The 22532-nt window shown below is 43.4% G+C and overlaps 1 protein-coding gene across 2 annotated transcripts in view; it reads right to left on the bottom strand.

Annotated features, from left to right (window-relative positions):
- Nucleotides 1-22532, bottom strand: part of DPYSL4 (dihydropyrimidinase like 4) — a 43844-nt gene that overhangs the window by 1072 nt on the left and 20240 nt on the right. For both annotated transcript variants that reach the window (XM_054982618.1, XM_054982617.1), the window contains exons 8-13: nucleotides 16860-16980; nucleotides 13360-13516; nucleotides 11176-11317; nucleotides 8975-9145; nucleotides 5802-5981; nucleotides 1602-1773 (exon numbers count right to left, since the gene is read on the bottom strand). In XM_054982618.1, the coding sequence (XP_054838593.1) occupies nucleotides 1602-1773; nucleotides 5802-5981; nucleotides 8975-9145; nucleotides 11176-11317; nucleotides 13360-13516; nucleotides 16860-16980 (943 nt within the window). The remainder of the gene's footprint in view (nucleotides 1-1601; nucleotides 1774-5801; nucleotides 5982-8974; nucleotides 9146-11175; nucleotides 11318-13359; nucleotides 13517-16859; nucleotides 16981-22532) is intronic.

The following is a 22532-nucleotide window of genomic DNA, read 5'->3' as shown; positions in this document are numbered from 1 at the left end:
TGTGGATTTGGGTAATGGCTCTCTACATGATAAGTAGGATTAGAAATGAGGGGTCTTGTGACAGCCCTGAACTGCCTATGTGGCCCATAACCTAAAAAGGGAGGTTTAAAGTGGGTAGCAGCAGGACTGAGGATCACAAAGGCACATTTCCACCTGCTTCTCTAATCCAGAATTATTCTCATAGGTACACACAACCTTCCTCAGGTTCCACCTTTGTTTTCGGTCCCTGTGAGGGTAATTTTCACATAATCAGGCAAACTCACAAAAGAAGGGGTCTTACATGTTAACACAATTGCGTAACAGTCCTCATTGCATGGAGGTGATTTTTAGCAGCTGCTGCACTGCAAAACAAACAATTTACTAGCCAGTGAGAGTCAAAGGGAAATAGAAACAGCTGGACTTCTCCTTGTACTAGTGGAATGTTGGATCTATGAAACATGAATTGACCCAAAACAAGGGCAAATACATGAGTGACAGTGCTGGACTGCATGCTAACCCTGCAGCTGAAGCATACTGAACTAACCATGCCCTCGTAAGAAGAATTTCCTGGGAGTAAACCCAAAACGAATTTACTTGAGTGGGTTTCTTTCTGAACAGAGCCGCTTTGGACTGCTTTCAAAGAGCTCAACACAGCAAACGCTAAGCCACCACACAGGGTAAAACAGGCTGAATAGCTTACACCAATGCAATTGTAGGTTCGGCAGCTGTAGCTGCATCTGCGATCAGCCTTAGCAATGGGTTGCCAAAGTGTTAGAGACAGGCTTAATCTAACAAAACAGAATCTCTTTAAGTAGTTTAATTGCCATGCAAAATAAAATGTGCAAGAACAGCTCCGTTTTACTAGCAATCTTTGCTGTTAGATTCAAATGTTACCATTCAAATGTTATATTTTAGAATCGGCCTACTGATTGACTGAATAGTTCTATCATACTTGTAATCCACCTTGAGTCCCAGTGAAAAGGCAGACTATAAACGTTTTTTAAAAATTCAGACCCAGACAGAAATATTTTTGATGCATTGAGCACTTTATAACAATATCATTTTATCCTCCACATTTCAATTCTGTGAAGTTCCTCTACAGAATATCAAGGACTTCAGGCTGTACCATGGGTCTGCTTAAATGGCTGACTATAGTACCGGGTCATTATCACTTTCTCAACAAACTGTGGACTTCCTTTGCTGGCCTGATAGAGGGCAAATGAAGAACTGATCCCTCCCTATTAGAATCATCCACCATCTAGCTCTTCCCAATTGGTGGATCGACTGCCTCCAATTAGCAAGCCTGATTAGTGAATTGATTCCTGCTATTTTGGGTGTCAACTGTTTTATATTTATATTTTATACCATACTGTTCTACTCTTGTCATTCTAAATTTTTGATGTAAATTATATTGATGTTTTTACCTGATGTAATCTACCCTGGGCCTGCCTTATGGGGAGGGAGGAATAAAAATATAAAGTAAATAAATAAATAAATAAATAAATATTTAGAAATTTCTATGCTGTCTCACCAGACAGCCTGCTCATGGCAGTTTACAAAATAAACTTTTTATACACCTTTGTTCTCTTTATGAATCTCAACTGGCAGCTTAATTTCCTTACCAGACAAGCTGAAGCCTGACTGATGTAGATTACGAATTAGAGGAGCTGGTATTTTGCCTGAACAGGGAGCTATTCTTGAGGTAGGAGTTGGAGCCACAGCTTTAGCAGTTACTATGACATCGTGAACCGGTCCATCGTAAAGTCCCCGAGGAACGCCATGGATTTCTGCAAGCTATGAAACAGTAACAGAAAGAATCAACAGATATTCCTCAGAGTTCCCTGAGATGCAAGCATTTTAGGACTGCCACTTAAAAATAACTGTAGTTTCTTTCTTCTTTGACAACAAAAGTGACAAATATTAAGCATTCCTTTGATAGGTCACAGCTCAATGCAACTGGAGATGACACAATTTCAGTGTCCTCAACTTTCAAGAAACTAGTTGGAGCTATCCGAGGTGCTGAAAAGATGAGAATGAGAGGGCCAAAATTCTGTGGGCCAGGGAGCTCAAGGAGCAGGCTAAGACATTAAATTTGTTTTTATATGATCTTTGGGTTGGATCTGGATGGTGTGAGGGGGCACCCAGAGGAAACATTTGTTTGGAGGCCCACTGGAGGTCTCAGAAGCCCAAGGAGATACATATTTATTGCATGTTAGATCTTTTCTCTCCCTTTCACACACACATAAAGATATCCTTGTGGTAGCTCTGCCCCCATGAGTCAAGCAACCATATTGATGGGGCTAATCATGTGGGCCTTTTCTGCCCAATCCATCTTTTCTGGCAGGGTGCCAAGTGAATGGGAAAGAACTATGCAACTGTGGCCCCAATATGGAACATAACTCCCAGTAGCATGGGATGCCACTGGATGTGTTTGAAGGGGCCTTATTAAGAAACTACTCAGATGCAAGCACATTGTAACATTTTGCCATACAGCAATGCATAAAATAGAATGAATGGTAACAGGCAGGTGATATTTAGCTTTGGACTTGTGAACAGAGAAGATGTCACATGAGATCCAAAAGTGTTTTTCATGTGGTAAGGGAATTTTTGTTTCATTGTTTACTTGGCAGACTGATGAAGCACTTGAGGGCTGTCACAAAGAGGCAGAGTGTTTTCCATTACTGCTAGTGACCATGTTTGCTTTCCAAGAAGCTGCTGTTGTACAAGGGAGCAAGAAAGAGAATCCAGGCCATCTCTCTAAGTGCCCAGAGTATCAAATGGGACTGCCCAAATGAATTAACATCACAAGCAATCAGCTGTGATCTGAAGCCCAATTGCAAGTGAGCAAGAAGCCTACAAACCTCCAGCTCAGCATAAGTGAAAATGTATACTTAGTGAGGACTGCATTCCTGGAATGATTTAAAATGACACAGTGTGTTTCTTCATTCAAACATAACTCAATCTGATTGGTAGCAAACACCCCACAGGACTTTCAGCACATCAGCTGGAATCAGACAAGGACAGAAATTGCTTTTCCTACCCAGTCTTGCTCTTCCAAATACATGCAAAACTGAAGACAAGGTCAGTGAGGCAGAGAAATCTAAAGCTCAGAGTGTATGCATGGGGTTCCCTATGAATAAAGGAATGGCTGCTGTTTTCTAGGCAACTGTAGGTAGGGTGGGATAGTTATGCAAAAATCAAGGGGAGTATCCCATTCCCCTGCACCATTTTGTCCCCTACAACTCTCTTGTCATATGCTCTGCTTCTTGGATGGAAGTCCCCTCCCCTTAACCTGCTCACATGCACAGTGTTATGCTAAAGGGAGGATTGTGTTACCTTAAGATGGAACCATTCACGGGTTCAGGCTGCCAAAAACCTGTGGTAGTGCAACGCATGGAACAAGTGATGTTCAAATGCTTGTACACATGTGCACTAATCAACTGCACGCAAAGTGTGTAACACTGAAATATGATATTTTGGAATGTTCCCTATAGCTCCCTATAAATGGATAACCAGTTCAGAAAGCAGAGAGGGGGTAATGCTAAGTACTATGCTAAGCTTCTATTTGTTAGGAGTTTTTTTAAAGTAAAGGAACAATGAAAGCTCAGACGCACCACCTACTGAATGAAGTGGTACAGTCCATTCTACCACTTTACCTTCCTACAACATTTTCTTGCACATGTAAACCAGCTTTAGACTTCTGAAAAGGAGCAACAGAGGTTATAATTAGGAGGTCCTGCTATAAAATACAGTAATGCTTTTCTGCTTTGGAATGTATAAGAATGCTTGCTACTCACTGACTTGTATCAAAGGGATCACACCATCTTGGGAATGGATGCTGAAGCTCATTCTTGGGAATCCTGATTATCCTAGATCTGACTGTACAGATCTAGGGCAGAACAGGACTTACTGACACTGAATTAATCTGACTGATTTTTTTAATGTTCCCCTCTGGCCAGGTTCCAAGACAGCAAAGCAATTTCACTGAGCTCTCTGGATTTGTCTGCACAAAGTATGCTAGGCAAGTGCAAATAATGAGCTTTGAAGGTGAAACAGATGCCATCTTTTTCTACCTGTAACAAATCCTCGATCCCACTTTTACAATCGATTTCTGATAATGCAATTCAAATGCAGGAAAATGAAGACAGAAGCAATGGGAGAAAGATGTAGGGTTTAGCTAGAATGCACGTGGAGAGACAGCATGATTAGTGGCTTGACTAGGATGTAAGCATCCCAGGTTCAAATTCTCAGTTGGCCATGAAGCTCATTGGGTGGCCTTGGGCTACTTACTTTCTTTCATCCTAACCTGCAAGGACAACATGTTGGGAAGGGGCGGGGGACCATGTATACTCACCCAAGCTCCTTAGAAGAACAGAGAGGAAAAAATGTGCTAGATAGAGACAAAAAGAATCTGTATCCAAACCCTAGCTCAGCCATGAAGCTTACCAGATGACCTTGGGCTAGTTACTGTCTCTCAGCCTAACCTACTTTGTAGGGTCGGTGTGATGATAAATTGGGAAAATAACACATAAGTGCTGACCTCCTCGGAGGAAGGATGGGATATAAAAAAGTATACGTGTCTGATCTATCCAACATTATAATAGGCAATGCTCTGATCGAGTTGTGTCAGTGGCACACAACTGCCTTAACATTGGCACAGTTGCATCATTTCCATCCCTGGTCTCAGGAATACTTTACTTAGGATTCTCATTCCTTTCCATGGCAGGGCTGTAACACGCTGCACAGGAGACAGAAATTCAACATTGCAATTCCCAGCATGGCTATGGATGCTGAATTTTACCTCTTACAAGGGAATTAAAGGTACACTGATCGTTCCCAGAAAAAAAATTGGCTCCCCAAGTCTACAAAATCTAAGAAGATGCAAGGATGCAACATAATTTTTAATACTTCAGTGACAGAAATATGGCTTCTTTTTTTAAAAAAACTTTCCAATGACTTAATTCCTTCACATGTTTCCACAAGCCTTTGCAATCAGCCACCAACGTTGTAGTTTGGGAAAGGGAAAGTGACAGAGTGATATTACAGTTTACTGAGGGTAGGCAGACTATTTCACACAGGGATGCTATTTTTTTAGTGGCAGCCCTGAGGTTCTAACATTTATGTCTGTCCTTAATGGGACATATTCAATGGAAATCAGATAAGATTGGGGTATAGGTTTCATCAAACTGTAATATTCCTCACTTATTCCTGCCCTGGGGACCCTTTCTTATAGCAATACTTTTCTTCCTTAATTCCGGATCACTTATAAGAGGATTCAGAGATTAATGAAGGTTCCACAACTATCTAGTATTGGTACTTGCTCACACAGCGAGAAGGGCAGGTCTTTAGGAGCAGAGACAGCCCATGGAAGAAGCAATTTTCACTTTTAGGTGTTAACTACCTTTCTTCAATATGGAAGCCATCTAACTAAATTAGGTGCCCCAGCTTCACCTTCAAGCCTTAATAAGGCCCATTTTGATGAGATAGTGCTGTTCCAGACAATAGGTTCTTTTTAAAGTACTAGAACCACTTGTGCAATCAAAGATGGTACAGAAAATATGGGTCTGCCAGTTTCATGTTCGTATTTGTCAGAACATGTGACATGTCATATTAAATCTCCTTTTTTGAAAGTATGCAAACAGTCCTTGGTAAACATCTTTCCTAGAGGCTTACTTCTAGAAGCCTCAGCAAAAAGCAGATCAACTATTCTGGCTAGCTTATTCCAGACTGGTAATTCTGATAGCACATTTGTAATTCAAATTGCATTCGCATCCAAAAGATTATTTAAGCAGCGGGTTTTCATATAATAAAAAACTTCTCACCCTGTTTCTTGCTTTTATTCTTTTGTAAACAAAATCAGGGAAGGTCTTTCGAGGAATGAAGCGTCCAGTGCCCTGGCTGACAAACAGATTTCCATCTTCCAACACAACCTTTCCTTGGCTTATAACCACGGTAGGGACTCCATGACATTCTGTTCCTTCAAATATATTGTACTCCACATTCTTGCAAAACCAACACAAAAGTTTCAATTAGTTTCATGCTTTAAGGTCAAAAAAGGTACAGCCCCCCCAAATGCAATCAATGCAAACTGAATGAAGAATGCACATAGACACTGAAAACTGGACACATTCAGATGACGGAGCAGAGAACGTACACATACGCTGGGAACTATGTGCATTACCATGTGGATGTAAATGCCTTTTCAATATACATGGTGTATTGCGTATATTGTCCATGGTATTCACTTAATGGCTCATGGGAAGCCAAATGCGCAATTACCACCAACTCAAAGAGCCACATTTTCTTCCATCCCTCACATGAGGCCTGCGTTTCAGGGAGGCTCTCAGCTTACCTGCTTCTCTGGAAGTGGCTGTTTCAATATGGGAAGTAACTGCCAACCAGAAGGCCCATTGAGCAAGGGCCTTGCTCACTTTCCTGAAACATGAGGCTGGTGCCACACTGGGGACCAGTGCTAGGAAAGGCCACAGGTGGCTCCCAAGACACTGCATATCACTGAATAAGAGGGCTATGTTTACTGCCTGGCAAACAGATGGAATTTAAATGAAAATTATGCATATTATCTGGCTAACGTACAATGTAGCTTGTATCAATTCACATTCTCCACCATTGTCCTGTGATTATGATGAATACTGACTAACCAGTGAACATAATAACTTGTCAATGGTGCTAAGTTGTGCATATTCTCCTTCAGTGGTTATGTATTTTCACGTCTACTCACACTTAGCCCAACATACCCATTATTAGAAATCTATATATTTATTGGCTTGTAAGAAAAAGTTAATATGAACAATTAGGGTTTTTAAAAATAAAAATGAGATTTGACGGCCTTACCAGGATTGGGCTATTAGTTTGGTAAGCTCACAAGAAATGATTTTAAATCATTCCAGGACATTAAATATCATCTGAAGCATGAACAAATCCATTTCAGCCACTGTTAAGTCAGTACATGCAGCACCAGGCATGTGAAGCTTGTCAGCACAAGCAGAGAAATATTTGTTATCACCTACTAAATTCTGCAGACCAAGCTTCTCCTAAATGCACAACTACAGAAAGTGGTTGAAAAACTGGTTACCCTAACTAGATCATATTCCATTAAAACAAACTAGTAATATATATAAGTCTTAACATGGCCAAAATCTGTGGCTACTAAATCCAGAGACTGCAGCCATGAACAAACAAGACAAATCTTTCTACAAGCATGAAAAACATACCAGATTTGTAGAAAAATCTGCAATCTAAAGCAAAATGTATGGGGTGGAGGTGTTAAATGCCCCCAAAAGAATAGAAGCAGCAACTGTAGCTTTAAGAAACAAATGTTCTACGGTCATTTCTAGGCAACCACAACAGTACTGCTAGCTTAAGTTTGGGATTCTGTCAGTAAAAGGCATGGAGAAGGGGGCTAGGTCCTGTGCAGGGCTGTTCTGGCCTTTAAGGGAAAACCAGGCCCAGCAGCAACCAACAGGTAGGGTTGCCAGGCCCCCTCGATCTCCCAGCGGGAGATTGGGGCCCAGCTCTTACCTGGAGGGGGGGGTGCACTCCTGCAAGTGTGATGACATCAGTGATGTCACCACGCAGCCTGTTTGGGCATGGATCAGGCCCGTTGTGGGCCCCTGTGGAGCACAGGAGCGTTCCTGCGCTCTGCAGGGGCCCACAACGGGCCTGATCTGTGCCCAAACAGGCCCAATCCGCGCCCGTTTTGGCACAGATCGGGTCCATTTCGGCATGGATCGGGCCCGTTTTAGGCCCCTGTGGAGCGCGGGAGCGTTCCTGCGCTCCACAGGGGCCCACAACAGGCCCAATCCGTGCCAAAACGGGCCCGATCCGCACTGAAACGGACCTGATCCACACCAAAATGGGCGCGGATTGGGCCCGTTTAGGTGCAGATCGGGCCCATTGTGGGCCCCTGCGGAGTGCAGGAACGCTCCCGCGCTCTACAGGGGCCCCGATCCAGGCCAAAACAGGCCTTATCCTGCCGGTTGCTGTGCGTGGGGGCTTGCAGCACCGCAGGGGGGCGCGCATGGAAGGTGCGTGCCCCCCCCCCCCGCTGGCCAGGTAGGGAGAGGCGGGGGTGGCAGGGTGGGGATGGGGGATCCCCCGCCCCCACTGGGGGTCTGGCAGCCCTACCAACAGGTGACTTGCTACCACATGACTTTCATAACTCAACCAGACTGGCTGTTTGCTACTGTTCAACTGGAGCTACCCCACAAAAGACAGTGTGGTGCAGTGCTTCAAGTTTCAGACTAGAATCTGGGAGACCCAGGGCTGAATCACCACTCTGCTATGGAAGTTCACTGAGTGACCTTGCACCAGTGACGTTCTCAGCCTAACTTACCTCACAGGGTTGTTGTCATGATAAAAATAATGAGAGGAGAATGATGTAAGCTCCTTTGGTTCCCAATTGTGGAGAAAGGTAGGGTATAAATGAAGTAAATAAACAAATATAGCTGAAAACGGGGGCAGGTAAAAGGTAGGTGGGTGGGCAGGAAGGAGAGAAGGAAACTGGGAAAGGTGAGGATATGGAGGTGCCAAGAGGAGGGAAAGAGTAAATAGCATTTGGAAGGAGATATAGGGGGAAATGAGGTACCCCCTTCAAGTCCTTTCAGGTTACCTGCCGTGCAACAGTGCCCAGCCACAGGCACCATGCTGAAGAATTCTTCCTTTCTTCCTCATATTCCCAGTTATGTTTGATAAATACTACTTAAGACCTATAGGTCAAAGGAAGGAAGGAAGAGCTATAGTTTTCTCATATAGAGGCTGCTGGTGAAGAGAAAGAGTAAAACTGAAGACAGGAGAGAAAATAAATAAAAGTTGGGTGGTGGCTGGGAAGAAGGAGGCAGGAAAAGGGGAAGGCTATGGCGGTTTTAAAGGAAGGGAAATTGTGGGGGAGGTGAAAATGAGATGCCTCCTGCAAGTCATTGCAAGTTCTCCACTTGTAACTTTAATTTGGTGAAGACAGAAAAAAAATTTTTTTTACCAAGTTGTGAGTTTTTGCAGAGATAATCTTTGTAGCTTTTGGATTCCAAATAACCAAATCAGCATCAGAACCAACAGCAATCCGTCCTTTCCTGGGGTAAAAATTGAAAATCTTTGCTGCATTTGTACTGGTCACTGCAACAAATTCATTTTCATCCATCTTCCCTGTTGCCTAGAAATTAGAGAACATGGACTTCAGAAAATGAAAACTTAAAAATGAGTATGTTCTAGAGCATGTTCCCAAATTATATCTTCTATATCATGTTCTCAAGTCATTGTTATCGATTAGGGGTGTTCACTTTTGGTTTCTGACTTGAGTTAACGACCCGATTCAGGCCCCATTCAGAATGATTCAGTATTTTCAAATCAGCCCCAGTATTGCTGAGCCAATTCGGAAATACCGAAGCAAAGCTTTCCAAAGCCCTTCGGAATGCTTCAAAAGCTTTAGGGAGAGCTTTAGGGAGACCTTCCCCTGCTGCTTTTTTTTTACCCGATGAGAGGAGGGAGTTCCCTCCTCCCCCTGCCATCGGGTAAAAAAAGGTGGTGGGAAGCTTGAAAGCAGCACTCTTCTTGCTGTTTGCAAACACCAAGAAAAGTGCTGCTCTGAGCTCTACCCAAAGCTTTCCAAAGCGGTTTAGATACCTGAATCCCGAAGCGACTTGCTGCTTCGGGAATTGAGTTTTTCCAGATCTTTTTCCTGCTTCAGTAAACCCTAAGCAGGAAACTCGAATCTTTTGGGGGTGCACACCCCTATTCTTGATCACACTCCCAATTTATGCAGACAGTGAAGAGGCCAAACATGTTTGGCCTGTGCTATGCATGAACATGCCCTAGAATCTTATGTAATGTTCTCCCTGGCAGACATTCAAGATTCTATGACAGATGAGTCAATATGGAAAAAGCTCCCAGAAAGAAAGAAAAAGTAGCTAATGCCACCTAACGATTCAGACCAGATGCCAGGGCACGTGTCCATCAAGTGTTGGGAGATGCAATGTTTGCTGGGAAGTATAGTTTTGAAAGACAGAGATGGTGGAGATCGCACTGGAGGAGATGGATTCTCTCACAGTCCTCCACTGCCTCTGACGTGCTGGACTGTCTCCCCCATCCAGAGCTTCTACCCTGCCACCCTTGCTGCTTAAACCTTTGAATTAACCGAGCCTCAGCAGGGCAAAGGCTCTGGAAGGGGAGATGCCAGAGGCAGCGGAGGACTGTGAGATAATCCATCCCCTCCAGAGCAATCTCTGCAGGCTCTGTCTTTTAAAACTACAGTTCCCAGCTAACATTGCATCTCCTGACATGTGAAGAACCCGAACCCGTGTCAAAAGTATTGTGGAGAGCTACTCATAATGTTTAATCAGGATTTATTTTAACTATGTTTAGTTTGTGAAACCAGGATTTGGCTTGCAGTGATCATTCAAATCCTGGTTTGTCTCAACAAAGGTAGGATCCATCATTTTTGCTCTCTCTCCTATAGAGACCCAGCTGGTATTCCAGCTTGTATTGTGCGGAGGGGGAACAAACCACAATTAAGTCAGGATGTCTGCACCATATTTGTATGACTAATAATAAACCCAACTTCAAAGCAGGGTTTCAGAGTCTGATTTTACATACTCTAACTCAGAGGGGAGCAGAAGGTCACTGGAGAGTGACCAATCACTCTTCAGTTAAAAGATGCTCTCCATAGCTCCTCCAGTGCTGCTGTAATAACTTTCTAATCTTTCCCTTTAATGCTGCCACAGGAGCTTCTCCCCACTTTCTCTTCAGTGAAAAGGAGAAGGTGGTGCATGCACACATGTACCCACCTTTCCTCTGAGTGGGAAAACAACAGCACCAGCACCAGCTCCCATCTACCTCTTCTCCTCTTCCTTCATGCATGGCGCGCACACACTGCTTTGCTCTAGCATCCTATTGGCTCTTTCCCCTTATGTCAAAGCTCCTATTTGCCTCTTCCAGGGAAAACACAGAGGATTTTCCCCATTGCATTGCAATTTTTTCCAATGCATTTTTTCCATTATTACAGTTCTGGGAAGCAGCTTGCTTTGGAAAAAAAGCAGAGGAAAGGTTTCCCCACCCAAGCACGGCAAGCGTGCTTTGAAATGCTTTAATTTTTTGTAGAAGCCTCTGAGATGAACCCCAGCATGAAGGAATGCCAACATTCTTCAGCCATGCATTCCACAAGACACTGAATTTTGTGGAACTCACCACACATTTTTCCCAGATGATGGACATTCTCTCTTCGATGCCATTTGTTCCTTCTGGAATGAGGGTGAAGTTATCCTTCCCCACTGCCTTCTGTGCTGTGGTGAAGGTGCAGTGAGCACTCCCTGCTACTTGAAGATCTCCACTGATGAAAACAAACCATCCATTAGAATCAACAGGGCTCTTCATTACATAACCAGCCTTGTGCCAAGCCACAAACACTAGACGTTGCTTCTGCTTCTTGTATGTAACAACAGACGGCAATACAACGTTTGTACAGTTTATAAGAGAAGACAATGGAAGCAGTGCCAAGGGAAACAGGTTGGCAAATTTACATTCATCATCAACTTTGACTCTGTCACATACACTGTCATGTAGACTTTAGCAACATAAAGCGACAAGGTGAATGTCACAGTGCTTTGAAGTCTGAAAAGGAAAAAAAAAGGTAGCCTGTGTCTGTCAGGGCTGCTATACAAAGTTAGGGGAGGAGAAAGCCACTCAACTACCCATGCTTTTAATGGACTCTCCCTGCCACGGGCCCCAGTGCCAAAATAAAACAGAAGTCCAGTGGAACCTTGAAGACTAACAACATTTATTTCAAAACGAGCTTTCATGAGTCACTGCTTGCTTTGTCAGACAGAGGAGGAACTGCACTTTACAATCACAGTGCCAAAGCCATTGAAAATTACCATAATTTTAAAAGTTGCTCACAATGCACTGCTAGAAGCAGTGGTTTGGGAAAGTCCCACAAACTAGCAGTAGGCAACATTCTCCCTAGTCCAGTCCCCATCTTTACCAATGTTTTGTCCACTGGATATTTGAAAATCCCTGTTGGGTTTTTTGCAAGCACTCAACAAAGGTGCTTGCAAAACAACCCCACAGGAACCCACTCTCTCCCTTATCCAGAGGAGTTAGCCGTGTTAGTCTGTAGTAGCAAAATTGAAAAGAGTCCAGTAGCACCTTTAAGTCTAACCAACTTTACTGTAGCATAAGCTTTCGAGAATCACAGTTCTCTTCGTCAGATGACGCATCTGATGAAGAGAACTGTGATTCTCGAAAGTTTATGCTACAGTAAAGTTGGTTAGTCTTAAAGGTGCTACTGGACTCTTTTAGATTTTTCTCCCTTATGATGTTCCTTTTCATGAGCAATAATGTAAGGGGCAAGGGTGATAACTAGCAGAAAGGGTGCATTCATTAAATAAAATTAATTGAACTGAAGGCTAAGAAAAGTAATTCTCATAATTCCTGATAGGTAATGGTTGTTGATGGATAATCTGATCATTTGCCCGAGTGCAAAGAAATGCAGGAGACAAGGTGCTCTTGCTCTTTATGCAAGCACACTAGCAACAGATCTTCAAAAAGCAACAAAAATGGCAGCTCTATAGTGGCTCAGGACTCAGCAGATGGGGATTCACAGCCTACTGGAGGGTCCCAACCGCTTGTCTAGGGATTATGCAGGCTGCTCCGTAAGTGCCTGATGTATTCAGTGGTCAGTTGAACTCGATAACATTCTGGTACCTCCCACTCTACTGCGGATTAACAGGCCATATATTAAAAAATCCATCTCTCTGTCATACCAAGATGCACCTCTCCTATTAACACTACAGTATTTGAAAGATGCATTGGTGTTACAGTTAACAGCCTGTATAGCCAGCACTGCACATATCTCTGGTGTCTCAAAAGTGGCCACCAGGGACCTTTCAAGTGACCAGTCATTGGTCACTTGAATAGAATACATTCACACTTTAACTTGTAGGGAAAATGGGTTTCAGTGAGAAACACTCAGAGCAAGAGACACCTGCTATTGTGAGGAAAGACCCTGGGGGCCCTGCTCCCCTTTATGGTTTCCCCAACCACAGCTGTACAAAAAGCCACCTTTCAAAATGGTGACCCCATGAACACCAGAATGCAAGCCATAGTTGGTGGCTTCAACTGTGACCATATCTAAAGACTGACTGCAGATCTAACCCAATATGCCTTCTCCAGAGGACAACCTCTTCTCTGAAGTTGCTATAATCAAAACACAAAAGAAGACTGGCACACAAGGAAACCAAACCCAAAGAGTTGTGAGGGCCACCTGGAGGGTTCCGGCCATGAACAGCCACTAGTTCCTCTAATCTCTGTGTTAGAGCCACTGCCTTTTATTTGAAAATTCCATGAACGGATGTTTCACCTTGGGTAACTTACCATGATAGCAGTGAAGTCAGATAATCGGGGGTTGTAGGGTCTGGGCTAATGGGAGGAGATGTAATGAAAGCTGCAGCTTTTGCCCAGTTCTTACTCCAGTAATGTGAGCCATCAATGCCAAGGCTGGCTGTGATTGGTTCTCCATACACAACTGTTCCTAAATCAAGAAACAGCAATCATGAGACTCCATGGAAATACATTAAAAAGAATTCCACTGTTGAAAAAATGATTCAAGAGGCAAATACTAGAACGTGGGCAAGAACTAGAGTTTATGGCACATGAGTCGCTGGCCCTGAAAATGGCAGTCCCATGTTTCCACCTTCACTCTTCCCCAGTAATAATTACAATACAAATCATATGATCTGGCAGCATCACACTGAGTTTCCCCATCCTCTCAAGTATTAGCCAATGAAGGAATGGGAAAATTTACATGCTGTAATGTCATGGTATATATTTGGTATACTAAGTGTTGTTGAGAGAGAGAAAGAGAGACAGGTCTGCTGTTTTAAACAGCAGCTACACATATGTAGTAACATCTAATTATAGAGGTTTTTTGCATGGTTTTTTCCCATTGGTTCTGGTGCCATACTATCTCAATTTATCCCCTAAGTTCTGCATGGATTTTTTCACCTTGATTTTTGACTTTAAGTTTTTTGGTTTCCCCGTTTTTTCCTCACTTGTTTTCAGACAACTTTTAGCCCAATCTTTTCCCTCATGAGCAATGTTTCTTTCAGTTTTATTTGTCCCCTCTGTTCCCACCCACTTTCAACCCACTTTTTGATGAGTGGATGTTATCACTTTCAAACCCCTCCTTCCCCCCCATCCTTTCCCAGTTTTATTTTGATTTTTTTTAAATAATCAATTTCATATTGATAGATTGACCTAATGTTGTAATAAAAGAAACTGGATACCTAGTTTTCATTTTTTATTATAAGTAAGTTAAAAAATTCAGCCCTTATATCAATCTATAAACTTATACTAAACTAGTAACAAAGCCCGTTGTAGGGAAACAATACAACGGACTCTAGAAAGGACAGGGCAAGTGGGCCAGGCATTGCTGTCTCTGCCCTGCCTCATCGGGCAGGGGGATGGCAGGACAGCCGGACCAGGCATTGCCCCCTCCCCAATGCCCCGATTGAGACAGAGGAGGGCAGGGTGGCCAGGCCTGGCATTGCCCACTTCCCAGCGCCCCAATGGGGGGGGCAGGAGTCCTGGAGAACTCCTGCACCTGGCAGCCACCTGGTTCAGCTCTATTGGGGCCAAACCAGGTGGCTGGAGCTGCAGAAGCACTACAGGGGGTGGGGGAGAGGCAAGCAGCCTGGCACGCTCGTGCAGCTGGCAGGTACCTGGTTTGGCCCCATTGGGGTCGAACCGGGCGGCTGGAATAGGATTGCCAGCTCCAGGTTGTGAAATTCCTGGAGATTTGGGGGAGTGGAGTCTAGAGAAGTCAGGGTTTGAGGAGAGGAGGCCCCTCAATATAATGCCACAGAGTCCACCTTTCCAAATAGCCATTTTCTCCAGAGCAACTGATCTCTGTGGCCTGGAGATCTCTTCCAATTCCTGGAGATCTCCAGCCACCACCAGGAAGCTGGCAATCCCTAGGTTGGAGCCAGATGCAGCTTTTAGCCACCAGATTCATACCCTTTGGGGGCTGAACCAGGTGCCTGGCAGACACGGGGGCCTGGCGGGGGTGGGAGAGGGGAGAAGACAAGCAAGGAGACTCAGGTAGGAGCAGGCTGGCAAGCGCTGGGCTTGCAATGGGGGAGGGAGAGGGGAGAAATCAAGCAGAGAGACGAAGGAGAGCACTTCACCACTGCCAATCCTGGTGAGGAACAGCTGAGAAGCGTGCCTGCCCTTCCTGCAGCCTGGCTGGGGCTTGTAAGGTGGGAGGGTGCTTCGCCACTGCCTATCCTGGTGGGGAATGGCAGAGAAGCATGCCCACCCTTCCTGCAGCCCAGCTGGGGCTTGTCAGGTGGGAGGGCGCTTCGCCCCCACCAATCCCGCCCGCCCTTCCTGTGGCTGGGGCTTGACAGGCAGGAGGGCGCTGCCTGCAGCCCAGCCGGGGCTTGTCAGGCTGTAGGGTGCTCTGCCGCCGCTGATCCTGGCGGGGAATAGCTGAGAAACGCACCAGCCCTTCCTGCAGCCCGGCTGGGGCTTGTCACATGGGAGGGCGCTCCACTGCCAATCCTGGTGGGGAATAGCTGAGAAGCATGCCAGCCCTTCCTGCAGCCCAGCTGGGGCTTGTCTGGTGGAAGGGTGCTTCACTGTTGGCTGGAGGCGCAGGGAGAGAGGAGAGCAGGCAGTGGGGCACGCTCCTGCTCCTGCCTCCTCGGTGAGCCCTGTTGCCGAGACTCTTATCCCCACTAGGGGCGCGCGAGAGGGAGCCTGCGCAGTGGAATCCATGTGAGTCGTTGGAAACCCGCTTTCTCAATTATGTTATAGGAAAAGAAGGGAAGGTGCTGTGATGTCACCAATAATGACAGCACCCTCACTTGAAAATGTTTTTTTACTTCCCAATAGGCCTTCATAAATTACTTAAGGCCTTCTCTGAATATTGTTTAAATGAGCGACTTTCTATAAATACACAGAAATGTAAAATCATAGTCTTTTCCAAAGCAAGAAATATTCCTGAATACAAATGGTAAGTTAATGGAAAGACAATTGATCAAGTTAGACAATTTGATTATCTGAGTATTTATTATATTTCAAGCAAATCTCTGCTGGAAATTACATCTAAAAAGTATTAAACACAAAGTGAAAGTATTCACCAATGCCTTAATTCACCTTTTTCATACTTGGGGTGGGAATTTTATGCTCGGAGCAATTAAAGCATTTAAAGCCACAGTAACTCCCCAAATATTATATGCAATTGGGGTTTTGATTGAGGTGGTAGATGAATCAATTGACCAACTACTAACACAATTTCTCCGCAGAATATCAAGCATGCCAAATTGTGTCTCTGGGAAAGTCCTCAAAGTGGAGCTAAATTAGAAATCTTTGGCAGCTTTAGCATAGCAAAGATAATTTCTGCTATATCAAAAGATGCTTATGATTAATGAGGGGCTGCTAAGTTTTATTAAGTGTGATGCTGCTTGTGGCCAGTTGCCTATTAAAGCGATATCATTTAAGTAAGTAAGCACAAAACACAAAAAAGCAGGAGAAGCACACCCAGGGTTTCATTAAAAGGAGTTTTAATGGGGTTGCATCTGAGGATCAAGCCATATGAGCCATTTCCTCAACTAACATAGATTCCATATTGATACTGGGAAAACATCATGTGTGAAGCAGCTTTGATGTGCAGATGGGAGGGCATGATCTTGCCTATCAGTGTGCCAGCCCCTTTGGATTTAACTTAGCTCCACTCCTGTTCAGCAGAGACTAATAACCAAAGACAAATGTCATATTTTGATCATCTTCAAGCCTGCTGGAAATCATTTGTGCAAACAGAGTATCTAGAGCCAATAGTCCTTACTAGTATCAAAGTAGGAAAGGGTGCTTACCTTTTCGCTTGGCTTGAGCTATAACATCTGCAGCCCCTTTGCTCATGACTTTTGTGACATATAAAGGGCAATTTGCTTGTTTTGCTATTATAATAGCACGGTACACAGCCTCAATTTCAACCTGCGGAAACAGAAAGACACTCAAGACTTTGTGTTCAAGATGTCAACACCCAAGAAGATAGAGTTAAATTCCAACAAGACCTGAATACTCTGGAGAAGTGGGCGGTTGCGAACTGGATGCAATTCAACATAGATAAGTGCACAGTACTACAACTGGGCCACAAAAATGTGAAGCACAAATACAGGATGGGGGATACACTTCTGGGTAGTAGTGTATGCGAAAGAGATCTTGGAGTAAGAGTGGACTGTAAACTAAATATGAGCGGTCAGTGTGATGTGGTGGCAAAAAAGGCAAACCCAGTCTTGGGTTGTATCAAAAGGGCCATTGCACTGAAATCACAGGAGGTCATAGTCCCTCTCTATACTGCCTTGGTCAGGCCACACCTGGAGTACTGTGTGCAGTTTTGGAGGCCTCACTACAAAAAGGATGTGGACAAAATTGAGAGGGTGCAGAAGAGAGTGACGAGAATGATCAAGGGTCTGGAGACAGCCCTACGAGGAAAGGCTGAGGGCCTTGGGAATGTTTAGTTTGGAGAAGAGGAGATTGAGGGAGGACATGATTGCTCTCTCTAAATATTTGAAAGGCTGTCATTTGGAGGAGGGCAGGGAGCTGTTCCAGTTGGCAGCAGAGGATAGAACTTGAAGCAACGGGCTTAAATTACATGCAGAAAGGTACCGGCTGGATATTAGGGAAAACTTTTTCACAGTCAGAGTAGTTCAAAGGTGGAATCAGCTGCCTAGGGAGGTGGTGAGCTCCCCTTCACTGGCAGTTTTCAAAAAGAGGCTGGATGAATATTTGTCAGGGATGCTTTAGGCTCATCCTACATTGGGCAGGGGGTTGGACTAGAAGGTCTGTATGGCCCCTTCCAACTTTGTGTGATTCTGTGATTCTATGTCACTTATTAGCTGAAGGGGCAGACCCAGACACTATACTCCAACTAGCAGTGGTATAACTAATTGTTGATACATTGCATTATACACTATTTATATGACTTTTCTCTGTCTAACTGAACTTACAACACAATTGCACTTACAGACTTCCGGTTTGGGATCCATGAAGGTCTAACGCAGCTCTAATCGTGGAGCTGACCGGGCTGCCGTTTAAGCGGCCGGCGGGGCAAAATCAAGCCCGCGGCCGACTGTTCTCAGGCGGAGAACAGGCATAGAACGCTCAAGCACCTCAGGGCGCGTCGATCTCGGGCGAGGGGGGGTCCTACGCAACGGATCCTCTCCCGACCCTTGAGGTCCCACCCTAAGACAGGTCGGCTATAATCTCTGCGGCAGTCCTGGTGCCAATGCGGTTGGCATAAGACCTACATGCCCAAGCTTCAACAGGGGAAGGAAGAGTGGATGGGAATCTAAGATTGAAACAGCGATTACAACCCAAGGAAAGTGAATGAGAAGGTAAAGATCACTATCTCTTGAAACGGGACAGATTACTTAAAGTAAAGAAGAATTAAAGTAGACTTTTAAACTGCAACAGACTAAGTATAAGGAGGGGAGGACCCGGCAAGAATTATATTAGAAAAAGGACTAAGTTAAACGAAGTTATTAAAGAAATTGGACTATTGTTTTGAATACCTGTGGCTATAAGGAGATATCAGGCTGTGAGAAAGTTTCACCATCGCGAGAATTGCTGTGGGAAGTCGGGAAACAGGAAGTACGTAACAACAATAGAGTTGCTGGAGAGAGGCGGCCCTTGCCAGAGGGCAGGAAGTAGGGAATCGCCATTTTTGAAAGGGGAAGAGCCGCGGCTTCAGCGAAAGAGGAAGTAAGCCATATTGGATTACAAAAATCATAGAGGAACCATAGAGAAAAGACGCCCGACATTTTGGACTCTTTAAAAGTTTTTTTTTGGAAAGACCGGGACATTTAAACTAAAAGGACATTAAATTAAACGCCACGGAGCTAAGGAAGAGAGCGGACTCGTGGGAGCGAGCCAAAGCAAGCCCCACGATGTCGAAAAAAGAGTGGCAATCGGCGATAGAGAATTTGGATAAAAAACTTTTAGAAGTGATTAAAGAGCTCAAGGACATGAAACCGGAGTTGGTGAAAGAGGTTAAAGAGGTTAAAGAGACAGTGAAAAATGAGCTGGCAGAAGTGAAGAAAGGTATGGAAACAATGCAAAATGACCTGCAGGGAACACAGCAAAGAGTCAAGGTAGTGGAAAGCGCGGTGGAGAACTTAGCAGATACGCAACGAACAGAGATGAGGGTGATGAGGGGGAGAATGGCGGTTGCGGAAAGTAAACATATGGAGAAGCAGCTGAGGTTTCGCGGCTTGCCGGAAGTGGAAGGAAAGACAGCTCAAGAACAGATCACTGAGGTGTTAGCTGAATACCTGGGGAAGGAGGAGGAGGAAGTTGTGGCTATCCTAGATGTGGTATATCGTGTAAATTCAAGAATCGCAACCCAGAGGAAACTACCAAGAGATGTGATTGTGCAATTCATGACCAGAAATATAAAAGAGAAGATTGTGACTAAACAGTTTCAAGATCCATTGGAGATTGATGGCAAGACGATTATTATCATGAAGGAATTACCCAGATCGGTGTTGCTAGATCGAAAAAAATATAAAGCTCTAATTCAGATTCTGAAGGACATGAAAATAAGGTACAGATGGGAACTACCAGAAGGAGTGTCCTTTGAATTTGGAGGAGCGAAAAAGCGCATTAGATCTGAATCAGAGATGGAGCAGTTTATAAGGGACAATGAAAAGGACTTACCAGCAACAAGATTATGAATATGGAGTGCAAAGTTTTATCTTGGAATGTAAATGGACTTAATTCACCGAATAAGAGAAAAAGTATTTTCCACTGGCTATTAAAACAAAAATGTGATATTGTATGTTTGCAAGAGACTCATATTAGAAAACAGGATGCAAAGTATCTAAAATTGAATAAATTGGGCAGTGATTTTGTAGCGGCCTCTAATAAGAAAAAAAGGGGAGTGGTATTGTATATAAAAGAGGAGCTACAGCCCAAGTTAGTGATGAAAGATGCAGAAGCCAGATTTTTAGCAGTGGAATGTATATGGAATTTAAAGAGAGTATTGGTGATTGGAATCTATGCACCTAACGGAGCAAAAGAAAGCTTCTTTGAGGACTTGAGGAAGCAATTAGATGAACTTTCTTATGACCAGATAATTCTTGCAGGAGACTTCAATGGAGTGACAAACTTGGAACTAGATACAAAGTCAGCAACTGCACAAAAGAAAAGAGGACTATTACCAAAGACGTTCTTTGTATTGACGCAACAGGGAACTTTAGATGTATGGAGAAGACAAAATCCCAAAGGCAGACAATATACGTTTTTCTCCGCGAGACACTCTACGCTATCAAGAATCGATATGATCTGGGCCTCAAAAGACTTAGCGCTTTGGACTAAGGATGTGGAAATAATACCTATAGTAGGCTCAGATCATAATCCAATTATGTGGAAGTTGGGGAAAAGGAGTAAAAGGAAAGGATGGAGAATAAATGAGGATTTGCTGCAAGAGGGAGAAAATATGGAGATGTTGAGAAGAGAAACAAAGTTTTTCATACAATATAACATGAATAGAGAAGTACCAACCAACAATGTATGGGATACCTACAAGGCAGTAATTAGGGGCATATTAATGGACTTAAATGGAAGAGCCAGGGGAAAAAAAGAGGAGAAGAGACAGGAGATCACGGAGAAAATAAAAGCCAAAGAAATACAGTTAAAGAAAAGACCAGGGAAAAAGAAAATCTACCAGGACATTAAAATTCTTCAAGAACAGCTGACAGCAATGAATAACAAAGAATTGGAATGGAATCTTAAGAGAATGAATCAAAAGGCGTTCGAAGGCGCAAATAAACCTGGGAAATATTTGGCATGGCAATTGAAGAAGAGAAAGGAGAAGAAAATATTAAATAAAATCTGTGAGGACAATAAAGTGTACCTGGAACAGACAGCTATTAGCAGAGCCTTTTATAAATTTTATGCCAAATTGTATAATAAAAAAGAGGTGAATAAAGACTCAATAGCGACATATTTGGAGAAAATGAAGCTCCCAGTAATTTCGGAAGCTTGGAGAGACAAATTGAACAATGAAGTAACGGAGGAAGAAATAAGAAAGGCAATACAGTCAACAAACTTGGGAAAGGCGCCAGGACCGGATGGACTTACAGCCAAATTTTATAAGGTAATGGCTAATGAACTGGCACCATTCCTAAAAGATGTGATTAATGGTGTTTTAAAGGATCAACGGATCCCAGACACTTGGAGTGAAGCTAATATATCACTGATCCCCAAAGAGGGGCAAGATCTGACTAACGTGAAAAACTATAGACCTATATCGTTACTTAATAATGATTATAAAATTTTTGCGAAGATACTGGCGGAAAGAGTGAAGGGATGGCTTTCTGAAGTTATTGAGGAGGAGCAAGCTGGTTTTTTGCCAAATAGACAAATCAAAGACAATTTAAGGACAGTTATAAATGCTATTGAATACTATGACAAACGTTGTGACAAGGAGGTTGGTTTCTTCTTCGTGGACGCTGAAAAAGCGTTTGACAATTTGAACTGGGACTTTATGTTTGCCACCATGGAAAAGCTACAAATGGGAGAAAGATTCATAAGAGCAGTAAAGGAAATTTACAGAGACCAGAGTGCAGCAATTGTGGTGAATGACGAGGTGACCAAGAAATTGACTATAGGTAAAGGAACAAGACAAGGTTGCCCGTTGTCTCCACTGTTGTTTATTTTGGTTTTGGAAATACTGATGATACAGATACGAGAAGACAATGCAATCCGTGGAATAAAAATAAAGGACTTTTCCTATAAGGTCAGAGCATTTGCGGACGATATAATGCTAATTGTGGAAGATCCAATGGAGAATATGCCAAAAGTAATAGAGAAGATTAAGGAGTTTGGAGATTTGGCAGGATTTTATGTAAACAAAAAGAAGTCAAAGATATTATGTAAAAATATGACTAAACAAAAACAACCACTATTAATGGAAATAACAGACTGCGAAGTAACAAGTAAGGTGAAATATCTGGGAATTGAACTGACTGCAAAGAATATAGATTTATTTAAAAACAACTATGAGAAACTGTGGACTCAGATAGAGCAAGACTTGATTAAATGGAACAGACTGAACTTGTCATGGTTGGGAAGAATTGCAGTAATTAAGATGAATGTGTTGCCAAGAGTGATGTTTCTGTTCCAGACAATACCAATTATCCGAGACTCTAAGCAGTTTGAAAAATGGCAGAGGAAAATATCAGATTTTGTTTGGGCAGGCAAAAAGCCTCGAGTGAAAATGAAAGTGTTACATGATGCAAAAGAAAGAGGCGGAATGCAACTGCCCAACCTAAGACTTTATTATGACGCAATTTGTTTAGTGTGGTTGAAAGATTGGATGATGCTGAAAAACCGGAAATTACTGGCCTTAGAAGGATATAAAAAAATATTCGGATGGCATGCATATTTATGGTATGATAAAGTAAAAGCGGACTCTATGTTCTTACATCATTATATTCGGAGAAGCCTATTCACAACTTGGAAGAAGTACAGAAATTACCTAC

Source organism: Eublepharis macularius, chromosome 6 (genome assembly GCF_028583425.1).
Source record: "Eublepharis macularius isolate TG4126 chromosome 6, MPM_Emac_v1.0, whole genome shotgun sequence".
In the NCBI taxonomy this organism is placed as follows: Eukaryota; Metazoa; Chordata; class Lepidosauria; order Squamata; family Eublepharidae; genus Eublepharis; species Eublepharis macularius.
Note: the sequence above shows the minus strand (reverse complement) of the source record. Positions and strands in the feature narration are given on the sequence as shown.